General features: G+C 42.9%; 2 protein-coding genes across 2 annotated transcripts in view; both read left to right on the top strand.

Annotated features, from left to right (window-relative positions):
* The first annotated feature begins 1,072 nt into the window (after nt 1-1,072).
* Nucleotides 1,073-8,379, top strand: LOC105917708 (protein ALP1-like). The gene is made up of 5 exons (XM_012852579.3): nt 1,073-1,133; nt 1,205-1,373; nt 3,134-3,682; nt 3,804-3,964; nt 7,650-8,379. Exons 2-5 carry the CDS (start codon nt 1,206-1,208, stop codon nt 8,080-8,082), a joined length of 1,311 nt encoding a protein of 436 aa, XP_012708033.2. The 5' UTR covers nt 1,073-1,133; nt 1,205; the 3' UTR covers nt 8,083-8,379.
* A 2,384-nt stretch (nt 8,380-10,763) lies between these two features.
* The window catches only part of LOC118567011 (guanine nucleotide-binding protein subunit alpha-11-like), a 38,888-nt gene continuing 27,220 nt past the window's right edge, over nt 10,764-22,431 (top strand). The window contains exon 1 of the mRNA XM_036150958.1: nt 10,764-11,007. Coding sequence (XP_036006851.1) covers nt 10,872-11,007 — 136 coding nt within the window. The 5' untranslated portion in view covers nt 10,764-10,871. The remainder of the gene's footprint in view (nt 11,008-22,431) is intronic.

The following is a 22,431-nucleotide window of genomic DNA, read 5'->3' on the forward strand; positions in this document are numbered from 1 at the left end:
TATTGCTGCTGGGAAGAAACAAATTATTTGCCCTTCTGATTACTCAAGTCTCATATCTTTCACACACACACATACAAATAACTTCCTGTGTTATGTGCTCACTAAAATAGCTCTCCCCCCTCTCAAGTAGACTTGCCCCCAGTTAGGCCCAGGAGCACTGCCATCAGCCAGTTGGAGGAATAACGCCTCCTCCAGTTGCATCTTCTATCATGACCACGTGGGTAAAAAAAACAGGGGCACTAATGAAATTTCAAAGATCCCAACATGTCATGGAAACTTCTGACCGAATTCCAACAAATCACTGACTATTAATCACGCCAGAGTGGACTGGAAAAGCAGTGTCAGCCCTGTGTAGATAATTACAAAGGCAAAGCAAGGCAGGTTTATTTATGCAGCACTTTTCAGTAAAAAGACTATTCAAAGTGCTGCAAACACTGGCTTATGAAACTCCTGAGATGTACATAATTGTCATTCTGCATAAGACAGGTAGAAACAAAATAATGAAAAAAATAATTCATCCATCCATTTTCCAACACGCTTATCCCTGTTGGGGTCGTGAGGGGTGCTGGTGCCTATCTCCAGCTGTCAATGGGTGAGAGGTGGGGTACAACCTGGACTGGTCACCAGTCTGTCACAGGGCAACACAGAGACAAACAGGACAAACAACCATTCATGCACACACTCACACCTAAGGAGAATTTAAAGAGGCCAATCAACCCAATTGGCCTCTCTAAATTCTCATGTTTTTGGACTGTGGGAGGAAGCCGGAGTACCCGGAGAGAACCCCGCATGCACAGGGAGAACATGCAAACTCCATGCAGAAACACCCAGGGCAAGGGTAGGAATCGAACCAAGGACCTTCTTGCTGCAAGGCAGCAGCACTACCCATTAAAAAACAGCAATTTCATAGGGCCACCTCTTTCTGCGTAGTATGAGTTTTTATTGTATCTTTTTGGCTCTTACTGTAACTTTGTGAAATCGGTTTTATTACCAGTACAAATCAGTTCCTTTGACCTGCTGTCGCAGGGGCCATGTTTGGCCACTAGATGGCAGCACCGTTTAGAACCAGACTTTGGACGCAAAGGCGGAAGTAAACACCCTGGTTTAGTTTACAGCGCTGTCTCCCCGTTAAGGTATCTCGCAGTGATGCTCCGGTCGCCGTAGCCTCCTGGTAGCCGTGTTTACTCCCTGCTTAACTCCCCAGGATGGAGGAGGAGGAGGAGCAGCGGCGCTCCTTGATGTTCCTCCTGACCTACATGCTGCTGAAGCGCAGGAGAGACCTCAGCAACGCAAACACCCAGAGGCGCAATGAGATCCAGAGACGCATCCGACACCGACAGTACTTCTTCCAGAGACAGAGGAGGATGCTCATGGTCAGTGACTTTTGGCGCTTTGCTCAGAAATGCTTCAACCAGACCCAGACCACCGTGATGATGGGGATCAGTCGGGTTCCTTGTGCGCATCAAAACGCTGCGCGTTTGCGCTGTAAACCCACGTTTCTCTACTATCACAGCTGACTAAGAGCTTTACACATCTGGAGTTGGACATTTTCCTCACCGTGTTTGCAAAATGAGCCGAAGTTCAGTCAGCCTGGACGGAAAGCCTCTGTGAACATGTATTTTCAAGTCTCACCACAGATTCATAATTAAATTTAGGCCAGGACTTTGACTAGACCCCTCTATCACACAGTGGCGCCTCCAATAACCTTTCATGGGGTGGCCAGATGGAGCCACTTAAACGCTAGGAGTGACACTGAAACTAAAAGTTGTTATTTCAGGATTTTATTCCACTGTAGTAGTAAAGCTGCCTGTAGAAAACTATCAGAAAGACTTAAGTAAATGCCTACTAATATCTTTTGGTTTCTTAATGGCTTCTTGGATTTTTAATGTTTCTAATGATCTAATGTGCATAGACCAATAACAGTACAGTTACCATTTTGAGTTGAATAACAATTCCTTTTTATTGTGTAATTATATTTAGAATAAGGTGTACATTTATTAATTTATTGGAAAACAAAACAATTACTAGGAGAAAATAGATGCTGCTTTCACATTCCAAATAATTCCATTGTTAGCCCTTGCTGCATGATTAAGAATCTTGTCCTGCAGGAAGGTGAGCTTGCCAATTGCGTCCCTGTCTCTTTTGCAGGTTTTCTCCGAGGACTGCCTCGCAAGAAAGACCCCCTTTAAAGTAACGCATGTTACCAGCAAGACCACCCTGTTTTATAGCGGAGGTGGCTTGTTCAGGGTGATGATGTGCAATGTTAGTTTTCTGCTTGTATGGCATTTTGTATTAGGTTCCTAAAGTTCAATTTTGTGCTCCTCTAACTAGAGCAGTTTCCTCCACATATTGGTTTTGCCCCCCCTCTACATGGCTTGTGGAAGACGTCAGACAGGACTCTTAAAAGCTTTCTTCCTTCGACTGTATGAAAGCCAATTTTATTAAAGGGAGGACGACCAATATGCGTCCTGTCAACAGATCTTCACACAGGAGCTGTGGATCTCTGCAGCTGCTCCAGAGATCCCATGAGCCTCTTAACTGGCCCTCTTTGCCCGGCCCCGTCAGTTTAGGTGGGCAGGCATGTCTTGGCAGTTGTGCCATTTCTCCTCCAGGGCATTTTTCTGATGACATCCAAAACAAGAGATGTGTTCTAACCCAACACTGCTTTAAACATTTCCATACGTTTATCTTAACCTGTCTGCTCTGTTCTCCGTTGTTGTTGTTTTTTTCATCATGCTTTTGTTCACATATGTTCTCTTAACAAACCTTTTACACAAAAGCAACTGAGTTAACATAAACAGATGGGCCCTAAGTACTTTATAGGTGTCTTCTGTAGGCAGCTTGTGTGGTGAAATGGAGAAAAACCTTAAGGATTTAAATATTTTTGGAACTCGCTGCCCAAATAAACCAAACAAAAGACTTAATTGTTGACTGTTACCCTGTATAGAGTCCCAGGGGACTGGATCTCGTCTAGGCTTGACTCTGAAGGAGAGGCTTTAGGATCATTTGTTTGGCTAATGTACATGATTGCACCTTGAGAAAACCCTCTTTTACTTTGAGGATGACAAGCGTGCTTCAAACAGACACGCCTCTTTCAAAAAGCTCTTCTTCCCTTGTGTCTTTGTCCCCTCAGATGATGATCGCAGGAGGAATCCGCTCCAACGTCCGCATCCGCACCCGTCCCTGGACCAACACGCCGCGCTCTGACTGGTGGGAGCGGGTTGTGATGACCGAATTCCAGCCCTCCGACTGGCTGGACAAGTTTCGCATGAGCCGGGAGACCTTCTTCTACCTCTGCGAGAAGCTGAGGCCCCGTCTGGCTCGCCAGGACACCAGCTTCCGCCTGGCACTGCCGGTGGAGAAGCGCGTGGCCGTGGCCCTGTGGCGCCTGGCGTCCAACGTGGAGTACCGCACCATCAGCACCCTGTTCGGTGTGGGGAAGTCCACCGTGTGCAGGTGCGTCAGAGACATGTGCCATGCCATCGTGGCCCTCCTCAGCTCCGTATACCTGCGGCCCCCCACCGAGCAGGAGCTAGAGGACTCTGCTCAGCTCTTTCACTCCTACTCGGGCTTCCCACATTGTGTCGCCACCATCACAACGCTGCACACAGCCATCATCACCCCGTCCAGCAACTCCTCCGACTACGCCAACCCGGCCGGCTGGCTTTCTGTCCTGTCTCAGGTAGAGACAGCCGGTGCCTGTGCCGCTGCATGTTCCCGCTTGCTTCCGATTTAGGCAGTTTTCCTTTGTAACATGTTTTTTTTTAAATTTTATTTTTTTCCCTGTCTCTCCAATTTTCAAGGTGGCGGTCAGTGGCCGCGGACACTTCTGGGACGTGTGTGCCAGTTTCCCAGGCGGGACGGATCCAGCTGAGATCTTACAGAACTCCTCTCTGTGGTTCACAGCTGCAGAAGGTGGACTGTCTCCTGCCAGAACGCCCGTCTTCATGGGGAAACCACTTCGGTACGGTTTGGAAATGAAAAGCTAACGGGTCCATCCAGTAGGGCTGAACGGTTTTGTATAATAATCTAATTGCGATTTTTTTTTTTTTTTTTTTTTTTAGCTTAATAGTGCGATTGCGATTTAATGTGATTTTTTTTTTCAGTTTAATTTATCATGTCATTTTAAACGTATACAAACAACAAATCAATCTGTTTCATCGCTGTGCAGATTAGTTGCTAAAAGAGCCACTGCGTCTCAACTCAGAGCAGAAATGATTGTGTTCTGCCTACAATATATTTCAACCAAAATTGCAATTTGATTTTGACTTTTCTCTGCATTAACAACAAGCAACAGAAATGGCCTCTAGATAAATATGTTTGTAAACAAGGACTGTTTAAAACAAGAACTTTTAATGTTTCTATTAATCAGAATATTATTCAAGAGAACAGCTTTTAATTGATTTGGACATCAATCCTAGTTAAACATAAAGTGCAACCAACAAACAAGTCTATGTATTAAACTGATTGACCTGTACTTAATGCTATGGTGAGATTCCTGAGAGTTTCTGGTCAAACGGTATGGTTATATAAACTCTAAAACAAGTAATATAATTAGATTATCTCACTGCTGCAACTGTCTTCCCTTCCATGTTTAGGCAAACCAATTTTAAACATTTTACTGACACCTAAAGGACACGTCTGATCCACTAATTGTTACATAACCAAAAATTGCAGACCTCTACGATTTGGAAATTCTTTTGGAAGTTTTTTTTAAATTGTGATTATATTGCAAATGCGATTAATTGTGCAGCCCTACCATCCAGTAAATAATTCTTCAATCTCTCTGTGAGCTGGTTCTAGAATGTAAAGCTCTGTTTTTTCCAGGTTAATTGATATTGTTGATAGTTTGTTCAAGTTGTCCAAAGGGATTAAGCCAATAGGGCAAAGGCAGGTCTAGAAAGGCTTTAAAATTAACCCTGAATTCAATTAGTTAATAGGGCCGCAAGACGTCCATCCATTGTCTATAACCGTTTATCGGTGCAGGGTCGTGGTGGTGGCCATCTGCAGGGGTCATTGGGTGAGAGGCAGGGTCCAACCTGGGCTGGTTGCCAGCTGATCACAGGGCAACACAGACACGCACTGGACAGACAACCACGCACGCACACACTCACACCTAAGGACAATTTAAACAGATTAATCTAACAGTTAATCTAAGATAAAGTACCCAGAAAGAACAAACACACGCATGGAGAGAACAAGAAAACTCCGTACAGAAAGAGCTTAGGCCGGGATTCGAACCGAGGACCGTCGTGATGCAAGGGAACCGTTCCATCATGCAGCTCTGCAGCATGACGTGGAGCTTAAAAAAATAAATAGGCCGATGGGGGAAAAACACACCAACTTGAAAAAGAACTAAAACCATCTAAGAAATTTTAAATAACCCCTAACAGAAAAGATAAGAGTACAAATAACAGAAAAAACATATCAACAGAAGAGATAAAAGTACAATTTAAAAGCTTTGATTTTCAGCAATAACCACAGATTCCTGGATGCTTTCTTTTCATCCTTTGCGGGAACGCCTGGACAAATTTAAGCTTCAGTTATAAAAAGACTGGGGTCATATTATTCCAAGTGGCCCTTTGTGACACCCACCATGGGAAACGCCGCTCTTTAGCCCTGTATTTGAAATCCACTGCCATCAATCCAGGGGTGAAATTAGATGCCGACCTCAGATTTGACACCCAAGCCAGGTCTGTAGGGAGAAACCGGCTTTTTCCAGCTGCAACAAATTAACAATGTCAGGACCGTTTTGGAGATCATTCACAGTCGATGATTCCAACACGCCGTATTTCGGGGTCAGACCGGCCTGCCTTTAACTTTTCCAAAACGCAACTGCTCGCCTTTCTAACTCAAATCAAACAGGTGAGAACTCTTCGCTGACGCCCTGTGGGCTACAGCAGTGGGTTTGTTCCTCAGGACTCGTCCTGCATGTTTTGGACGTCTCTGCTCCACCACACCTCAATCAAATGATTGCGTCGCCTCCTCAGCAGCCATCAAGACATGCAGAGGCCTCTTCATCTGCAATTTACTTAACTCAGGTGGGTGGAGGCAGGGAAACACCTAAAACGTCCAGGACAGTGGGGCACAGTGGTTGAAAACTTTTATTTTTATTTCTTTTATTTGTTTTATCGTGTATTAATAGTCTTGCTCCTACTTATCTCTTGGACTTGCTTCACTCGTACTCTCCTTCAGGCACCCTAAGGTCGGCTGACCGACTGCTCTCGGCCGTGGCAAAGACGAGGCTGAAGCTCTGAGGTGATCCGGCTTTTGCAGCTGTGGCCCCTAAGTTATGGAACGGCTTGCCTCTACGTGTTAGGCAGGCTCTTTCACCGTCTTCTTTTTAATCCTTTTTGAAGATTTAACTTTTTTTTCCACCTGGCGTTCAACACAGCATGAGTAGTTGTTGTCTAACATTGCTTTATGCCTGTTTTTCCTTAATTTCCTAGTTTTACGACTTCTCTAAATGTACAGCACTTTGCAAAGCCAATGGCTGATTTTCAGTGGCTTTATAAATACGTTGGATTGAAGGTGAAACTCCACAGAGAGGTGTAACTAATAACCTTTTAACAAACTTAAGCTCAGACATCAGGGTACATTCACATTTGTAGCAGATTAGAAGCGATCACAGTGATATTTGACAACGGTTACAATTCTGAACAGAATTAAAGTCTCTCTGAAATCGTAGGAACTCTCTTTTTATCATTGAAAAAAACAAAAAAGAACGTCGGCGCAGCATGACTTTTAAAAAAAAAGCCTTTACCACAACACCATGGTACGGCACCACTGGACTGATGTGATGGTTTTAATTAGCATTTTTGGACATGAACGTGGGACGACATTCAAACATGACCAGTTTCAATTCCTGCAGGATATCTTTGACAGCTTCACCGTCTGCGAAGGAAGAAGTCCACGATGTATTTACTACCTTTTATTATGTCCACTAAGAACTGCAGAGCTTTTTTTTTTAACATGTTTGAATAGAAGTACTGCAAAATGCTGCAACAGAGGCGAGAGTGTCTAGGTTAATGTATTCTGTTTGCAAAATACCAATTTCTGCTGTTGCAGAGTTTATTTAACAGGAAATATTGACTGTACTGGAGTTTAAAGTTGGAGATGAGTGAAACAAAATGCTGGAAATCCACAAAGCTCCAACTTTAGAGGTTCAGGGAAGCCTCAAAAGTAGTCCCTCCATAAGACGGCCATTTTCCTGGGGTCAAATTTCTGTCCCTCTTATCTGATTTGGCCCTTTCTCTGGTTCTGGCAGTGGAAATGACAGGTGTCAAAAATAAAAGAAGAAACTGCATATGTGCTGGAAAAATAAAATATGTACGGGGCGAATTTAGTTTTTGGATTCAAGACAATCAAAACTGAATTTAGAATAGAGAGCTCAAATTTAACAAAGAAACACAAATCAAACAAGCAATCAAACAAAGACAATCACTGCATCTCTCCTGCAATTTGAGTTTACAAAACAAGACAACAGAAATGTGCACTACAGAGTGGAAAATATTGGCTGGAAATGCAAAAATGCATCACATCCACCAGGTCGACCTTCGAAGTAGAATATTCCCTTTTCTCTGCCCGAGAGCCTGTCTTTTTTTTTTTTTTCCTTCTTCCCCTGACTGAAACCCAGCTGTTGTCTGCAGATATGTGTTGCTGGGGGAGGCCTGCTACCCGCTGCAGAGCTGGCTGATGAAGGCCTACCCAGAGCAGAAGAGCCAGAGGGGATGCCACGCGGCGTTGCCGGAGCCGCAGCAGCTGTTCAACCGGCGCCTCTGCAGAGCGCTGCGCTCCTCGTCGGAGGCGCTGCTGAGGCTGCGGGCGCGCTGGCAGTGCCTGAGCAAGAGGAACGACTGCGGGCTGGACGTGGTGCCCACCATGGTCCTGGCCTGCTGCATCCTGCACAACGTGTGCGAGTCCCACGGGGACGCCTTCAAGGCAGAGTGGCAGGCGGAGGTGTGCGAGGCGGAGAACCCGCAGCCCGGTCACAAAGCCCTGCCCTCAACCAGCACGGAGCAGAACGACGCCGAGGAGGTCAGGGGCCTCTTCTGTGACTATTTCCAGCTGCAACGAGCCTGACAGCAGTCGCTGGAAAACCTGACGTGCCATTTTCGTCATTAAAAAAACTCCTTAAACAGCACTATGTGTTCAACGCAAGAGCAATATTTAAAACATAAAGACAGCAGTGTGATATCTTTATATGACAGTATGTTGAATTTTCTGTCTCTGTATATTGAGTGTTTGACCCATGTGGCCTCCAACAGGGCCAGTTCAGAACCCCAACTCTTATTACAGAACCATGTTGTCGAGAAATGTACCGAATGAGGCTGTCGTCTTTCTGAAATACACGCAAACCCTGACCTGAGGATGTCTAAATAGAGTCAGACCCATTCGTGTGTATACTAGCAGACGAGCAGAGGCGCATTGATGCAGTTGCAATACTTATCCTGTGAACTAATTCACATTTTAAAACTATAGCAGTTAGTTGCATTCATGCTCTCTGAGTTGAAGCTCTGTAGAACCACGTTTCACTGCAGCTACAGCTGGAAGTCTTTGGGTTATGTCTCTGCAGAGACTGGAATTTATTTCTGTTCTTTGCAAAATACCTCAAGAATAATTCATTCTAGCTCGGGTTTTACGTTTACGGTCGTCCGGCTCCAAGATGAACCTCCAGCTCCGGCCTAAACTCCTCTGTCGCCTCTAACAGCTTTGTCTCTCAGATTTGCAGGCCCACAGGCATAACGCAGCCGCTGCGATTTTTTTTTTAATTTTTTTTTTTTGATCATGTTCGCTTTGTGCACCACATGGCTTGGGGGCAGCCTTAAACTTGACTTACATCGAAGCGAAATATCTTCAGCTTCAGACAAGTTCAGGTGTTTGTTTTATTTTTTTTATCTTTTACTAGTTTAATCATGACCTGGATGACTGAGAATCTTCATCAGAACAACCATGTTTTGGAAGTTGAGCAGTTATGACATAATCTTACCCTTTTCAAACAACGAATGGATCAGTGCAGTGAGATGTCTTAAAGCTTGGGGTATTGTTTTATAACCTATCCTTGCTTTCAACTCATCAACAACTATACCCCTGACTTGCTGGTAGGTATCACAGCCCTCCTGATGCAATCTGTTCACTAATGTTCTCTAACAAACATCTGAGGCCTTCGTGTGGCAGCTGAATTTAAAGTGGGAATAAACGACAGACCGCCAGCCTGTATTTACAAAATAAGGGGCTTCTTGAGATAGTCGGTTATACAGGATTTTATTTAAGAGTATCAAGAGGGCTGAAAACAAAACATGCACCTTTTCGGATTCTTATATGTAGAAACATTTAAGCTATCATGTCATAATTTTGCAAGGCAATTTTAGCTGTTTTTTTTAAAGCAAGAGGAAAAACACTTCACTCTGTTTGAAATATTTACATCAATGTATTTATTATTATATGTATATGAATTAAACAGATAAACCCTACACATAAAAATAGGACGAGGCACGTTTTTATTCATTGCAAATTAAAAAAAAAACAGCAGGGGCTTTACAGACTGTTGCATAGGCCTTTTGTGAATGAGTCTTGTGCAGTTCTTCCCCCTGGCCTCCAGATGTCGCTGCAGTCCCGACACGCCTTCGCCTCCTGGTTACGTCGTTTCATGCGGCGCTGCTGCTGCTGCTGCTGTTGCTTTCAGTTCCGTTAAAATATCCTCAACTTGTCGCCGAGCTCCGCTGCCATTTTCGCAAAGACGCCATTCAGAGCGTCCTACGTTCGCTATATGAGGCGGTTACATACGCTTTAGGTTATTTTTATTATTTTTTTTCGCATGTCACGGACGTGAATTGGGGGCGCTCGGGACACAAATCCCACCCCGAGACCCGCCTCGCTCGTTCAATTGGTCTGCCCCAAACCTGTTTCATGCAGTCCGCCGTCTGTCAGTCAACGCCGCGCTTCCCTCCTCCGCCTCGCTCGGCAGCATCCAGGAGTGTGCCCACCTTATTCCTGCGACGGTCGTTCGATGTGAACGTATTCACGGCAAGAGACCGACGGTTTCGGCACGGGTTCCTCCTCCATTATTCGCCACAGCGTCGCCGCTAGCGTTTTTTTTTTTTCCTGTTTTTTTTTGTCGATTCGCCGTCGGGATGAGTCAGGATGTAAGTGGGTGTTGTCCTGCTGTTTTTTTAAGCTAGGCGGACGAATTCCTTCAACCAGCCTGCCGTTTCAATCACTGCGGGCTGTCACTGCGTTAGCCGCGGCGCTGTGTGTGCTTTGGGCGAGCTAACGGGCTAGCGGGGCGAGCATTCCCGACTGCTTTCGGCCTAAATCGGGGAGGGCTGCGCCGCTGTGGTCGGAATAACGCCGGAGAGACCGCAGACACGTCGGCTGTCACCGGTTCGGATGCTGCACGTTTGATCCAATCTTTGACGGATGGTGGACATTGAATTGGGAAAAAAAAAGGCAGTGACAGTGGAAAAAAAAAACCTTAAAGGGGCTGTAAGTTGCTGCTGTTAGTGAAAAAAATATATAAAAAAAGGAAAAACCCTAAGCTGTGTCCAGAGTGGTGCAGTTAGGAGCCCCTAGCTTCCAGTGTGAATCTCCCGTGATTTACGGTGGAACATCCGGGTGAAGTCGCAGTTCTTCCCGGCCGGGGGGACAACTTGACAGCGAGGCCCCTTGGCTAAGTCTCCCCTCCCCCCAGCCCTGTCCATCCATCCATCCGTCCGGTCCGGTCCAGCCCGACCGAGCGCCGCCGCCTCCTCCTCCCTCGCCTGAGAGCCAAGCGAGGGCCCCGGGCACTCCGGGAGAAACGTGAAGCCGCCACCGCCAGCCAGTGTTCGCCAGGTCCCGTTTGAAGCGGGCTGCCACAACCAGAAGGGGGGATGACTCTGGAGTCCATGATGGCTTGCTGCCTGAGCGAGGAGGCGAAGGAGTCGAAACGAATCAATGCAGAGATTGACAAACAACTCCGCCGGGACAAGCGGGACTCCAGGAGGGAGCTGAAGCTGCTGCTGCTCGGTACGTAGCACGGAGGCGGCCAGGCGCCGTTATTTGCTTGCAGTGTTTTCCCATTTTGTGTGTGTGTGTGTGTTGCTGTGTGGGACAACTTGCCATCTCGGGCCTTTTTGGCAGTGCTAACAAAATATGCTACCGAGGCTGCTAGCTGGGAGGCAGGTTCCACCAGCAGACCTTCCTGACGCGGTGCGTGGGTTCTGGTCAGCTAAAGCAGATTTTTGGGCTGTGTGAGCAGGCCAGGTGCGTATCTGTGGAAAGCGCGGAGGGTGGGCACAGACGCGTTAAAAGCCACCTCGCTTGAACCGCTGGAAGACATGCTTTAAAAAAACAAACAAACAAACAAACCTCAATCTGGATCCGTGCAGATGTATAATTTTTTTTATTTATTTTCAACCCCCCCCCCCCCCACCCCACACACACATATTTCAAAAGCTTAATTAATCATTACCGTTTCTATCATGCCACTGCCTCTCCGTGGCCATAACTTTAATCTACACCAGTGATTAAACTGTTGCAAGCTTTATTGGTTAAAGTGGTCGTATTTTAAAAACAATTATTATCTCAGTTGATCCATAAGTGCATCATGGTTAGAAATGTACCGCTCGGGCTTTTCCTGGCTGATACAGATCTGTGGATTGTTTTTCTTCTTCTGCTTTTATTTCATTTGCAACATGCTGATTTGCTTGTTTTGAATGTGACACTTTTTTTTTTTTTTTTTTTTGCGTGAAAATGTGCTGTGGCTTCTAGTTTTACATGGAATACAAAAGTAAGGAATTATGCGATTATTTCCATTTCTCCAATCAATGATTGTAGGCATTTGTCTCTAAGATTAATGGAATTTTCTTGGGGGTAAGCTTAATTAAAAGAAAAGAAAAAAGTTCATCAAAGTTAAAGATGCAATGATCGGGCGGGGTTCTCCTGGCCAGTACATATCCTCGGAGGTCTGACCTGCCGGATCTGATTTTTGACTGTTTCCGATTCATTCATGTATTTATTTATTTTAGTAGGATGACGTTCTTCTTGACTTATCTAATGAATAATAATAAAACAGATTTTATTTAGTCTGTGTCCGACATGCTGAACAGAGCTGATCAAAGGAAAATTGTCTGGTTCTAACATCTGGCTGATGGATTAGGTTTATTCCTGCCCTATAGGTTATCACCATTTAAACAGTTTGTTTTGTATCTACAAATCTTCTAATACAGACATGTAAATAATAATACATGTCTGAAACGGTCATTCAAACCTCTATTCTGAGACTCGTCTGTACGGCAGACGAACAGCGAAACAACTTCCTTTGCTGTAGAGGCCGTAAGCATATTTACTATTCTCTGAACTTGCACGCTTTAAAGCTAATTAGGTTAGACGCTAGTATCCGCTGAGCTCCTAACAAACCAATCTTTGTGCGTTGTGCTGCAAGCTAATTGGCTTTTTTCCCTATTTATTAAAAGAAACTTGTGAAATGCATTTAGTGGCAACTCTAGAAAGGATGTGCTGCGTACATTAGGAAGCATGTATTGTTGACAGAAAACGGGCCGTTAAGCAGTTTGCTCGTTCACATTCAGCTGGTGTTTCCAGCAGTGAAAACATCAGCTTCTGCACAAAGCTCTCTCTCTCTCTCTCTGTTGTCGTCTCTAAAAACGGCAAACGTAAATGCTGCCAAAGATGCACTATTTGCACTTGACAAAAAACGAGCGCGGTGGCATATAGAGGAGTACTATAGACATACCTTTATTGTCCCACAATGGGGAAATTTGGGCAAGACGGTGGCAAAGGCATGGACAGAATACACCAGAGCTACACATTAGATTATGTAATATGAATAAAAAACAGCAGATTTAAAGTTGGGTTATAGAGCAGGAGGGAATGAAGTTATCAGGGGAGAAATATTGCGCTGTCATTAATTGAAAGTACAGCCTGTTCAGGTGAGAATGCATAGATTGCGTAGAAAAGGCAATATTCGAGGTAAATGGAGGAAAGCAGTCGATTTGCTGAACGATGGGGGAAAAAACTGCAAATATGCATGATTGTGCTAACACGTCAGAGAAGCTAGAGGGGGTGCAGAATGGACATTAGCATGAGAGAGACGTTGTGAATGGTTCTTGATCAGATCAAGAACCCGTGTAACCGTTGTCTTTGAAAACACTTACAATCCAAATAGGGCTGTGCAATATATCGAGATTTAAAAAAATATCCAGATTTTTTAAAGAGATATCAGCTGAGACTATGTCGTTTATATCGTTATGCTCTATATTGCGTTATAATTATACTTTTATGTATTCCAGCTTTTTCTCATATTTATCTACAGCTGTTTGTTAAACAATGTGCCTGTGAGACATTTGTGATAAAGGTTTGAAATCAGAGATGCCTTTTAATAATTACAGAAAACATATTGAGAGAAATATCGTATATCGGCATTCAACCTAAAAATATTGATATTATTTTTCGGTCCATATCGCCCAGCCCTACTAAGAATACGATTCTGTTGTAACGAAAAGCAAAAGGTTCCTTTTTTATGGCATCACTTTGGATCTGGAACCATCACCTCATCTTCAAATAAACAATTTTTTATTCATTCCTTCAGACTTCAATGAGATGATGTGCTCAAACTCATCTTCATTTGGACTTCCAGTTCATTTAAGATCTCCCACCACTTTCGCTCTTGTTCTTCGCACTTCTAGGTTAGCAAAGTTGGCAAATATAGAAGTTTGTAATATTTTTTTTAGATTTCTCTTTATTTGGCGAGAAAAACAGGGATTACTTCTGTAGACATTGTTATATTTATTCTGACTATTTTGGCTAGGTGTGATTGAGAAATAGCAGCACCTTTGCTAACACTAATATTAATAATACAAGCTCACATTCTGGTTTCAGGCAATCTTACTAAAGCATCAAACGTTCTGTGCAGCAATTTTAGTTTGTAATTTTGCAAATTTTCTACACATTTTTCGAATGAACTATATCATGCAAAAAATAGTTAATATTCTGTTTGTGTTGGCATTAGTGAGATACTTTGTAGAAAGAAGTGCAAACATTTTTAGTTTTATTTTATTAGTTTCTACATATTGTCTAGTCCTATACTACTGTCTACCTTTAGTGATGCACTGTGTGTGTGTTTGTTCTTGCTGCTGAGGTGAGAACTTTTTCATATTTACCAGCCAAGTGAGGACAGTTTTGGAAAGTGAGGACATTTTTCCATATTGGGATATGTTTAGGGTTACGGTGTGACTTTAAGTAAGGGTTGGGTATGTACTCATAATTGTTGGGTGTAGGGTCCGGTTTGTTCAATAGAACGAGTTGAAAATGAATGGAAGTCAATGCAAGGTCGTCAGTAAGTATGTAAAACATGGACATGTTATCTTATTTTGTACTGTGTAGGTTAAAGTGGAAGTAATCTCCTTCATTAGACTAAACTCTGAGCTTTAAACAGTCGCTATAGACCAGTTCATTGTTATTGTTTTTCGCGCATGCGCGCCGGACTGGTAGGCAAAAGACGAATACAATGGCAATCAAAGGAAACAATGAGTTCTCGACGTATTTTTCTTCTTTAGGTAACGTATCACAAGATCATTATAAGAGTAAGTTGATGGTTGATGGTATCAGATTGCCAGATCCACACAGCAAAAGCTTGAAGGGACGGAGCGAGTCTGTGAAATACTGGCCAAGTGCTCCGTACCTCGACAGCTGTCTTATAAACACGCAGGCCAGTACACACGAGAGAACACAAAAACCCCTAAAACCACTGGACGGCTACAATTATTTTATATCGGGACATGTTCAGACATGTTTGTGTAACATATGAAAGCGGAGTCGGACACAGACAAAAGATGAAGACCCGCCATCGGTAGGTTAAAAAAAAACATTGTTCACAAAGGACTATTTTGGTGTTTTTGTCTTATTAATCCTTTTCACAGACTCATGCCAGAGGGTTTGCATACATTGTACATGTACGTATATTATTACGAAACGAACGTTTACGTCTTGACTTAAATATATATCCTAATATTTTATTTATATTATGATTAAAGTAGAACAATGACCAGTGCAAAATTAAGTTGTATTTCGTCTTTCTTCCTCCTTTGGTAAACGAAAGAAACTTACATCCGACGACTTGGAATGCCTCTGTGTGCAACCGGGAGCACAACAAGTCGTAGGCACTGTTTAGATTCCAAAAATGAACTAAAAGCACGCTCTAATTCACCCGTTTTGTCATGGTAGTAGACGGGAACAGTACTGTTTTTGCCTACCAGCGGGACCCGGATGTAGCGCTGACATCACGCATGAACTGGTCTATTGCACTCTGAGTGGTGCTGGTGATTTTGATCCCCGACAGTTTTGGCCGTCTTATTCGCAGCTTATTCAAGTACCAAAAACCAGCGACCTCTTGTAGATGGTGTGTAACCAAAACAGGGACGTCTCTTACCTTCTTTAACGACTGATTTAGATTTAGGGTTGAGAACCACCTTTTGATTAATCTTCTCCTGTTTACCCACCACATAGAGCCAGCTGTCATATTGCACCAGGACCAGAACTAACAATCAGTTTCTCTGCCATTTTTTAAAGTCTACAGATTCTTGAAGAAAAACTAAGATTGCTCATTATTCACTACTTGATGGTTTGGAAGTCATTTGGGAGGAAATGGCAACACATTGGACGCCACAAATTGGTAAAAAGAGGCAAACGGACCCGCAGTCATCTCGGTTTCTGTTAATTTGCAAAACAAGCAGTCTGTTACCATGGAGGAGAAATGTTAATTTTCGTTGCACCCAATAAAATAAACTCAGTGGTGGACAGAGAAATGGGATTTTGTTGCAACTAAAATAAAGGTCCTTTGTAAGCTAATACTCGAATGATCATTAAAATCATGTCCAGAAAGTTTTTAAAGGATGTTCTAAACGCTGTTGTGTTGTCTAAGAACCACAGATCTTTGCCTGAAATCCAAAACATTTTTGTTGGGCAGTGCCCTGGTGTAAATGCAGGTAATATGTTAATTGATTATCAACAGGTTGAATAAGTAATTACTTCAGAGGAGCAGTTTCAGAATTCACTGTTTTATGTCTGATGCGTTGAAGCCTATCGGTCAAAAATTAACTGTTTTTAGTTGCAATCTCCTTAATTTCCGTCCAATCATCTCATGCTTCCCCAATAAACCCTTTATTGAATCAACAATTGCACAGTTTAAAGAGAAACTTTCCTTACAAGTTGGGAGGTGTCGAACATTTCTACATGAAGCCTGTCCCTCGCTGTCCTGCCTACTGTAGACGGCAGGAGGAGCTTCTGTCAACGTGAACCATCCAAACGGTCCAACTATATAAATGCTTCAGGTGAACGACACAGAACACGTCAGCCCTTTGGATCAAATAAACACACAGACTGTGTTGCATCATCGTCTCAGTCGGTTGAATCATTCTGCTTTAATCGTTTGGTATTAAGTCCGAACCACTTCTTTCTACCTGTTGTAATTGGCCAACTATCAGCACTAAGGCATTGTTATCATTTTCATATGCACATTTACTACTACTGCACTGTTTCAATGCTGTTAATCTTGCAAAACTACAGTAAATCTCTTATAGTAGTAATACACGTTGCAATAGTAATGAGTATAAAGAAGCCGTATAAGAATGAAATAAGCATAAGTGTAGTTTAATAAGTTCATGCAACTTGACCAATGAAGATAGTTATAGGAATTGTTTTACTTTAAATGGGTAAATTTATATAAACCCTGCTATAGTGACTAAAGATGTTCAGATTAAAAAAAAAACTGCAGGCCTCCTAGATCACAAGCTGTCTGCAATTTAATGTGTCTGTATTTGGTTTTTATCATTTCAGACATCTCAAATATTAGTGTCCGTTAATAAATACAGCTTATACCCATCAGGAAACCTTACAGTCCTTTCTCCTGTGTCTGTATAAATAAATACAAATATAGAAATGATACAAATAACTAGTTAGAGTTAGGTTAGAGACATGTGCTTTGTTGCATAATGGAGAATAATCTTTTAAGTTATTCTGTGTCCATGCTCCTTTTTTTTAAGAGTAAAATATCATAAGTTAAGCAAATGTGTAAGTTGGTGTTGGCCAGGAGAAGCCTTCTCAGGACATGTCTGTTGTTTATCCATTGGCATTGTTCTGAACGGACTTCCGTTCCATGTTAAATTCATTAAACTTTTTATTATTTTCTGCAGCTTCCGGCTTTTTCCTCTCTAATGTGAGCGCTCGGAAGATGGATTCACATACACTTAGAAACCTAATGGACCCTGGAGGATAGAGAGAGAAAAAAAAGCAGGCACTTTCAGTTTCCTTCAACATGTTGGATAACATTTGAAAGACGAGGAAAAAGGCTTTTGCTCCCCTCGCTCGGACCTCGCTGGGTGTCCGGCCCGTCCGTCGCCGCTGCCTTTCTTTTCTTGTTCGGTAAGCGCGGCGTTATACAGAATTTACCCTTCTAGAGGACAAGGATACTGATGGATTTGCCCCCTCATCCTGGAGTCTAGCTGAGTAGGTTAGCTATTTTTATAGCTGGTGTGTGGGCAGGTGAGAGCTGCTGTTGAATAAGTTGAGCTGCACTGCATTGATTCATAGTTCTGTGGACACAGAAAGCAGTTGGCCATGATGTATCACAAATGTAGCTGTAGTCCTGTCAGGAAGATGCATTTCACGTCCGTATCCATGCGTCTCGTCTCGTGTTGCCACTCCAACCGCTCATCAAGCACCTCCTTCGAGTCGTCTAATGTGAAAACTTTACTGGTCCGGGGAGGAGGGGGGCGCAGGTGTCCATTTTTAGGACAATTAGAATTATCTAGGTTGCATCCTTCGTTTCGAAACGTTTGCTCCCGTTTCCCACCCACCAATAGCAGTCCTGTTATCTGACGTGTGTCTCTTTTTTTATTTCCCCGCTGAATACCTTAGCTCAGTAAATTAGGCCACACTCGAGCCCATCTAGTACCGCGGACGGGGAGCATTCTGCTTAATGTCATCCATTTAGATCACTGTGGCACTCCTCTACCTGGCCTCCCAGATGAGCATCTAGAAAGCGCCGTTTGCTTTCCTGCTGTAGTTTTGGAAGCTTTGTGTGCCGCAATCATTTGGGGTTTTCGGCAGGTTGTCTGCCAGGGACAGGTGTCTCTACATCTAAAAGTTCAAGCAACTACGAACGGGTTGGCATGAGGTTTCCGCGATATGCTAACTTGGAATAAACATACCAGGGTTTCACAGTTATGGGACTTGTACAAAGATTTTAGACAAAATGTGTAGTATAACGTGGTCCAATGACTTACCCTAAAGGTGCATAGTGCAGGTTTTGAAGTTAAATATTAATTTTCTTCCCCATACAGGCCCTTACAATTTCCCGACGTGAAAAGTAATTATCCTCTATTGACCGCAACTGAGATTAGTCAGTTCATAAGAGTGAGTCGCGCCAAATTCTCTGTACGTGGGTATGACGTGCTGCGCGCTCTCGTTCACCTGGCTACTTTGAGTCACCGCTGTAATAAATGCATTAGCAAAAGAAAACAGGCTAGCTTCAATATTTACTGCACAGGTCTTTTTAGAAGACATTGCGTCTCTAAACAAAAGACTGGTGTAGTCGCAGCGGCAGATGCTGTTCCTCTTCATCCCTCGCACGTTCACAAAACTGGTGTCATTTCAACCTGTCGCCAGAGGGGGCAGACTTGTGCAGAAATCCTGGAACTTACGCTAAGCTCCTTTTTTTTTTTTTTTTTTTTTTTTAAAGACAAAAGTACCAATTATTTCCGCTGTTGTTATTTACAGTGTTGTCATCTCCAAAACAGATTATTTTAATACTTACCTGTGCATAAATTTTGTATGAAATAATAGGCGTGTAGCAAGATGTGGCAAAGACATTGTGCGATAAAACATTGCAATATTTGTTCAAGTGAAGCCTGTCTTGCTAAGCGCTATCCAGTTGCTGTCGTTCTGTGACTTCCTATCGCCAAAATAATGCAAGCAGTTGTTAATGACCCTGGATATGAAGACATTAAGCTTGACACCTGCCTCTTTGTTTGAGACTCTTATTTGCCGTACAAAGGAAAGTAGTTTTTTTTTCTGCTGTTGGACAATAAAGAATGATGACATAAGCATCCAAGAAGCCTTAGCTGTTATTCTTTGTCTTTAATCCGGCAGCATTTTGAGCACTTGCTAGGAAAAAAATGAACATATATTTGATTGATTTATTTATTTATAATTTTAAAGCTTTTAGCGAATAGCTTGACTGGCTAACCGTTAGTTGCTAATAACGATGAAGTTTGTATCTTTCTGTCTGCCATTTTAGTTGTTTTCTGTCCGTCTGCACTACATTTGGTCATCCCTGGTTTGAAATCCAAACCATTACACAGGTCAAACATGAACTGGATAGTTCTACTCTGAAAAAGATTATTTAAGGCAGTTTGAGATCAATAAAACAGTTGTTTTTGGGGGGTTTTGGCAAACATGCATAATGGCATATCTATAATGCGTTATTTTTTGTTGAGAACCACCTTTAGGTTGAGGTACATTCACACCGAATGCTATCCATGTGAATTTCTCACCTGGATCGCCTGCCATTGGTCTCTTGACATTTTGTCTCTCTTGCAAACAATCCACGCTGACAATGCAGCCAGTTCCCCTTACCCCGCTTCACTGCATTGTTAGTTTTGCACAAAATATTATTAGTCATTTATAAACTTCTCTTTGGCTTGGTATATTACGTTCCAGTCATAGAAGTTTATTAGTACCGTAGCTTTCAAGTTGACATGAATAATTTTTTTTGTCCAGTCTGCCTAGCTAATATTCTTTTAGTCCGTCAACTGTTGCTTAAAAACAGAACTACCTTTTTAATTGGAGTGGTGGGTGGCGCCCATTTTAGGTTCCATATGATGACTGATCATGTTTTGAGCAACTGGAAATGTTTTCAAACGGCCGCCTTTCCTTCTTTCAGCCAGCTAACTGTGGGGGAACGGCTGCCCGGTTTTACGCTATGTTCTGTGCAATCAGAGAAAGTTGTGGTCACAACAGCACTTTCTGTGGCATCTCGTTGATTACTTTAAACTAGTGTTGTACCGATACCAGTATCGGACAGGGCCCAGATCCAGAACTAAAATGGTGGTATCAGTATCAGCGAGTACCAATAGGCACCGATACCATTTTGATCTTTGTATGTCACTTGAACGCAGCCTTCGCTCTCCCGACTAGTATTATACATGTTATATAAGTTCATGAAAGTTGCACTATTTTGGCATTTGAGAGCCAAAACTCAGGGTTTAAGAGGTTATTCAATTATTAATGTAATTTTACTGCCTTACTCTTGCACTACTATTATACATGTTATAATTTCACGAATGTTGCACTATTTTGACATTTGAGAGCCAAAAGTTTATTCAACTATTGTCACCCATTCCAGGTACGTAATAAAAAGTTCTACTACCCTAAGTAGTATGCAGTTCTTCATATATACACACACACATCAATTTTAAACAGATGGTATCGGCCAATACTGCACAGCCAGGTATCAGGGCCAAAAAAATTCATCTGCGCAACACTAGTTTAAACTGTGGGGACGACATGATGGAGAACTTTAGCGGTAACCTTTTAAAACCTCCATCTGCAACCTGTTCCTATAACCTGTGATGCTTTTTGTAACCAACGTCCGGACCAGCGTTCTTGCATGTGAACACTTAAGAATGTTGTGTTTTGTTGCTGAGCGGATGTGGTGGCACTGCTGGGGGGGTTATGTGACCGGAATGTGTCTTTAAGTGTTACAGCTCACTACCCATGCTCAATAATAAAACCACTGTAAGCCGCGCCGTCATACCTGAGATGACCCACGCAGCCACCGCCACAGCCTCACCGCCAGGAATGAGGTGGATGCCTTGATGCTGTTAATTGGCCCCTGCCTGCAGCAGCATTTAAGCTCTCAATATGAACGAGTCTTTCTCTGGTATGCTGCTCCAGTGTCTGCCCGCGTCTCCGAATGAACGCGGGTTCTGATGACAGGCACTGGAAGACATTTATCAAAGTGTCAGGGTGAGAGGCAGAAAGCAAGCAAGAGCTGCAATTAGTCACGGCATAAGTGGACCGTTCAGTGCGACTTAAGTCTGTTGGTGAATGCCTGGATAAGGATGTGTAAGGCGGGATTAGTCCGGGCTTTAATAGGCTTGGTTAAACACATCTGCTGCTCAGACTAAGATGTCACTGACTCCTATTATCCCCCCCCAACCCACATCCCCCGGACATTATTCTCCATGAGTGTCCTTCTTCATTGAGGGAGCAGGGCATTGTCTGTTTCTGAGTGTTTAACCGCACGTGTCACACCGGGACATTGTTTGTAGTTGTTTCGGAGCTGGAAATCTACACAGTCGTCAGCACCCACTGTTCAAGACTCTCCCCTGACCACTGGTTCGATTTAGTATTGGGGGTCTTGCCCAAAGGAAATGAGGCCAGCGACCCTCCGCTTTAAACTTGCCTTACTGAGCCACTGCTGTCATCAGGTGGGCTCAACTGGACCGGAGTTGAACATTGATACGAATCTCCTTCTTGGGTAAATGTTGAGGTTTTTCTGTCTCTACATACTCAGCAAATTCAGCGCACGTACAGGAGATACAGTTTGTTGTTCATTTCAGCTGATCTTGCAAGAATGTTCCCGACGGCTTAATCTAGTTAGGTATGCACAGTTTGTACATAATGTGTTACAGCTGACTGCAGTAGCATTTGCGCAATAATTGAATTTATTGAAGAATGGGTAAGGCTAAAATGGTTAAGAAGTTGATAAAAATTTAATTATTTGCGGGAAGATTTATTAATCCTACAAAATGGTAGAGGTGACTGGACAAGTACTTTTATTTTACTATAAAGTAATCTATAAGGGTTTTACAATACAGCCACATAAAGAGAAGTACACATTAAGTTCACACAAATGAGACTTATGCGATTAGCTACATTTTTCATTTGTAAATATAAGGCAACACTGAAAATGCTTGACTTTTGTATTTTCAAAACTAAATTAAAGCTTTCACGAACCTCAAACTACATCTTGCCGAATCTCTGTTCAGTATGCATATCCATTTTAAGTTTGACTTGTAAAAGTAGTTTGGATCGTGATCCGGTTAAAAATGCACTGATCAGGGATTTGCAGCCAGTTTCTAACATATGCAGGTTTTGTAAAGATTTAAAAGTGTTTTTACCATTTTAAAACGAAGCAGAGAAATTGCAAGTCGGCCTTTTGTTTGAGTGGCAAGTCTGTTCTCTAAACTAAAGACTGAAACCGGCCTTCTCTCATCAAATGCAGGCCTTCTAATCCGCCTGTAACGCTGAATTGCATTAATGTTCTGCATGAATGTTTAAGAACTGCGTTCCTCTTTTAACAGTACAGCACAGCATGCAAACACCTGTTATGAGGTGCTTTATTTTGTGTGAATTAATAATGTGTGACAT

This window comes from Fundulus heteroclitus, chromosome 19 (assembly GCF_011125445.2).
Source record: "Fundulus heteroclitus isolate FHET01 chromosome 19, MU-UCD_Fhet_4.1, whole genome shotgun sequence".
NCBI lineage: Eukaryota > Metazoa > Chordata > Actinopteri > Cyprinodontiformes > Fundulidae > Fundulus > Fundulus heteroclitus.

Bases quoted from the DNA above. Each gene is read 5' to 3' on its own strand.
- LOC105917708 (XM_012852579.3), top strand. From the start codon at position 1,206: ATGGAGGAGGAGGAGGAGCAGCGGCGCTCCTTGATGTTCCTCCTGACC. The intron at 1,374-3,133 runs GTCAGTGACTTT...TTGTCCCCTCAG, and splicing joins GACAGAGGAGGATGCTCATG to ATGATGATCGCAGGAGGAAT. The intron at 3,965-7,649 runs GTACGGTTTGGA...TGTTGTCTGCAG, and splicing joins TTCATGGGGAAACCACTTCG to ATATGTGTTGCTGGGGGAGG.